Source organism: Aphanomyces astaci, assembly GCF_000520075.1.
Source record: "Aphanomyces astaci strain APO3 unplaced genomic scaffold supercont1.1, whole genome shotgun sequence".
Lineage (NCBI taxonomy): Eukaryota > Oomycota > Saprolegniomycetes > Saprolegniales > Verrucalvaceae > Aphanomyces > Aphanomyces astaci.
In genome coordinates this window covers 1232149-1236407 of record NW_009798264.1, presented here as the reverse complement: position 1 = coordinate 1236407, position 4259 = coordinate 1232149, and the positions used below count along the sequence as shown (strand labels likewise).

The 4259-nt window shown below is 51.9% G+C and overlaps 1 protein-coding gene across 1 annotated transcript; it reads right to left on the bottom strand.

Annotated features, from left to right (window-relative positions):
* Positions 1-135: 135 nt before the first annotated feature.
* On the bottom strand, positions 136-772 carry H257_00424 (hypothetical protein; the record flags this gene model as incomplete). The annotated part of the gene is made up of 2 exons (XM_009823118.1): positions 136-142; positions 207-772. 2 exons carry the CDS (start codon positions 770-772, stop codon positions 136-138), a joined length of 573 nt encoding a protein of 190 aa, XP_009821420.1.
* Positions 773-4259: the final 3487 nt, after the last annotated feature.

The window sequence follows — 4259 nt, the reverse complement described above, 5'->3', positions numbered from 1 at the left end:
TAGTGATGCTGCTGTCCAGGCCATAATGGAATCGATTTTGAAACTGCAACGATAGATGGCGCAACCCATGTTGTCTCCAAAGTGCGACTTCGTCGGCCTCGGGCAACCAGTTTGACGTTTGGCGATGTAGAGCGATCACCCACTCTGGGCCACCAGGCAAAACCATCAACGGAGCCAGAATGGTTTGGTTGATCTGGATGCCGTACGCGGACAGCGTCAAGTCATCCGAGTCGACGTTGCGCAACATTGTTTCCATGTATACACCAGCGTTGGTCAGTTGACGGGCGGCACAGCGCAGTTGTCGAGCCGATGTGTGAGCCATTTCGAACCGACGATCGAAGTCCACCCAGCAATGTGCGACAATGGAGTACACGTTCTCGTACAGACTGTTCTGACGAATGGTCATCACGGCCTTCTCCAAGGGGACCGTACTCATCAAATGACGTCGAGCTGCCGTGGGTGGCATGTCAATGAATGTCGTGGTGTCCCCGTAGTTCTTGAGGATAGGTGATTGATAGAGATCAAACGGCCCAGATTGCCCCAAGTTGATCTTGGCGTTGAAGATGTCGGCGACGAACGTTTGACCGCCAGAGGTATTGAACTGGCGCCACCAGTAGTCGTTGGTTGTGTACTCTGTGAGTAGGGCCATGTACCCAACATTGCAGCCCAGACTAAACGCTACATAGGCAAACCCGAGTGGGACCCAGTGGCAAAACAGTCGACCATACACTTTTACCACGACGTAGGCATTCGTTTTGGGGCTGGAAGGCATGGTCGTGCCGTGAGGGCGTGATCACTTTTAATACTGTACATGAAACGGCACTAGGTATGGCGGCGTTTCATGTGAACGGTTTCGCTCCAAGGACTGGACAGAAAGAAATATCACTGCTGCATTTCCAAAATCTACAGTACAGTACTAACGTTAACGTTAGTTCAAAATTTGCGATTTACAATAAGTGTTGTGGTGGGTGACTTCATCCAAGTCCCGCCATGACACAGGTGGCCCTCATCCGACTGTCGACACTTGTGAACAGGTGTAATTAGGTCGTATAAATAGTAGCATTACTTTTTCTATTCTGGGTTGAACCGTAAAACCCGTCTTTTAAACACGACGTCCGCAACTTTTGGCTTATTCTGGGTCTAAAAGAGCATCTCCATTAGAGCCAGTTCACTGTTTTGGGATGTCTCCAAAAAATCATCCATTTTGGTAATTGTCCCCTTCCCAATTGACCTGAAGCCGGAAGTGCATGGTATGACATCGAGAGGCTGCCAAGTTCACTCTGGAACGGAGTTATGAACGGTGTTTGCCTCTCTCTAGCTGTAGTTAACTTTTCAGAGGTTTCGGCGGTATGGCATATCGATGGTGACCATCGCCTTGCTATTGAGTTTCCCAAGGTCGGTGATGCCGGTACTTGCAAGCCTACTTGACCGTAGCGATTCTGTAATCCCACGCACCAAGTTATAGAGTGTAATTGCTGCTGCGGACTCTTGTACGTGATGCGCGACCGCATAGCGTTATGCGGTTGCGCCTCTTGGACAAACCCGCGTCCGCCGCAGCGTCGGAACGAGAGTCACTGGCAATCACTGCCGCAACGACATCGGTCAGATATCGCTGTATCAGTGAATGCTGGTGACTCTCGTTCAGCCACATCGTCCGCGTGCCCGACGACGACGAGACGTGGTTCACGATAGGACTGCCGGTAAACGTTATGTCCAAAGCCGACATTGCGAAACTGCACGAATGGACTTGCTTTTTCCATACATATTGTACTGAAGTATATTTGTTGGGACAATTAGTTGGGATATCCCAATAGTGTGCAATTTTCGGGACAAAGGCGATGTCCCAACCCCAAATTTGGTTTTCGGGACATCCGGTGGGGAAGATTTTGTCCCATCTGCGGTGGACATGCTTAAAACCCCTCTTTTAAACATGGACCTACGAATGACTTTTGAGATGTATTGGGAGTACTCAAAGTTTGGGCAAGCCGAAAGGATGGCGGCCCTTTTCCATAACTGTTTCTTGTAGCATCTCAACCGTGTTTTTATTTCATTAACCAGAAAAACAAGGTGAAATAGGCAATTTTGTATGCTGCGCAAGGTGAACCACCTTGCCAATTCCATAAATAATTCTGAAATTGTACAGATTCAATTAAATATATCTTCAAGTTTGAATTGATGATTTCTATTTTTCATGTGTCTGACTCTTTTTGGAATTCGCAAGGCAGGTCACCTTGCGATTTCAAAAACGTCAAATTTGTCCAATCAGATGCCGTGAAATCACGAAAATCGCTGAGTAGATTCATCACTCACCCTGTTGCGATATATTCTACTCCTGTGATGGCGGTTGATGCAGGGAGCATTGAGATAATTATGTAGGCTGTGTATGAGAGCAAAATCATGCGATGTGGTATCCCGGACTCGGTCAATTCGAACAGGTCTAGACTTCAGTAACATCACACTTGCCTGTTAAACCAATGAATGTGATCATCCCTCATTTGACCATCAGTCCGTGTCGGTGCCGTACACATCCCCACTGGAGTAGTCACATGGTTGCGCGGGCGGGTGGCGCAAGACGTCTTGGTGGCACCCATCGCAAGTGCTGAAGCCGCCACTTCAGCACTTGCGATGGGCTCCTACTGTATGTTCTGCAGCGTGCAGAGCAATTGGGTCGCGCGTTGGTTTGACCCATTGCTAACACACACACTCTGTGGGTGTGCCGTGTCAAAGGTTCCGATACCCTATTGGAGGTACTACTTTAGTGAATGGTAGTCAGTAGGCGCCTCGTGGCGTGTTTAACCTCACTTATGTCAGTGTGTATAATTGCTACCTTGTGTATAATTGCTACCTTGACGAAGGTCTTTTGGCCGAAAGCCAAGAAGAAGCGGGAGGCAAAACAAAGATATCTTTAGTTCATTGTTGAGCTATTCACTGGAGATGGTACGCGAACATTCCTCCAACGAGGAAACACCAACGAACGCCGCGAGGACGCGCCGCGCGATGCACCATTGAGAACCCGTTCAGCTCTCCCCGACGACGACAGTCACCTGCTGTCGACGAGTGGCAACCGCCACGTGGTGGGTTTTACACCTGTGCCAAAAACCGAGGAACACCAGCTGTCGCAGCGTTTGTCTCAGCTGCTGCTCCAGCAACGACTGAAGCAGATGGCGCATCAGTGCCGTTGCCAGCCGACAACGACCCGTCGGACGTCCGTGACGATATGGATATGGGCAGGGATGGCGGTTACGGCTGTACGGCACCGCAAGTTTGGAACGCGCCGGCGCTCCCATAGCCGCCGACATTTTCGGGCTCGACCAAGGCCGAAAGACGCGTTTTTATGCGCGTGTACCAGAAGTATCTGGGGCAGATCAACGCTCTGCAGATCGCGTCCGTTCACGATGCCCGTGAGTGCCTGCATAGACCCGTTCTCGAAGCGCCGGATCGCGCTGTTCGACTTCAACCGCGACCACCATTCCATCACGATCGATGAGTGGGTCGCGTGGTTCAAGTCAGTGTTTGAGGAAGACCCTCAAGACCTGGACGTTTTGAAGCAACGTCTGCAGCGAGCGATTCGCTTCGATACGAAGATCTTGGACGCGGAGTCCCGCGTCCACCACTTGTACGTGGGACTCAACGACGAGTCCAAACCTTCCCCGGCAGCGAAGCCGGTATAAGCTCCACGAGGCGGCAAGCCTCATATGCCAAGACGTGACAGCGGCCGGGAAGACGCCGCCAAGAACAATGGCAGAATCGGCGGAAAGGCCGAAACGATTGTGCCCAAGAATGCCGAGCCCTCTGCCAAAAAGGGCTGCTTGAAGTGCGGTGACCTGAGTCACCGTGTGGCGCGGTGCCCGAAGACCGCGCCTGGCGAAGCCGAAACGTTGTTGGCAGCGCAAGGCAAGCGCTGGAAGGACGGCATCAATGTGCTGGTCAACCAGCCGCAGCGACAGAAGACTGAGCGCGGCGTGCTCTTGGAGAATATCGTCCGCGTGGACGATGTGCTCTTGGACTCTGGTCCGTTGTCACGCGCGGTGTCATGGATGCGTTCGACGCACCCGGTGTCAAAGTTGGGACCGTCTCCCATAGTGTGCCGCATTTAGCGTACCCGTATGGCAGTGACGCCAAACCAGTTGTGATGACGCGCAGCGTCAAGTTTCAACTGCGTGACGCTGGACACGACGTGTGGACCGCTTGTGTTGCGCGGTCTGAAGGCCTGGGTCGACGACGCGTCGACTGCAACCGAACTGATCGTGAGTCGCCCA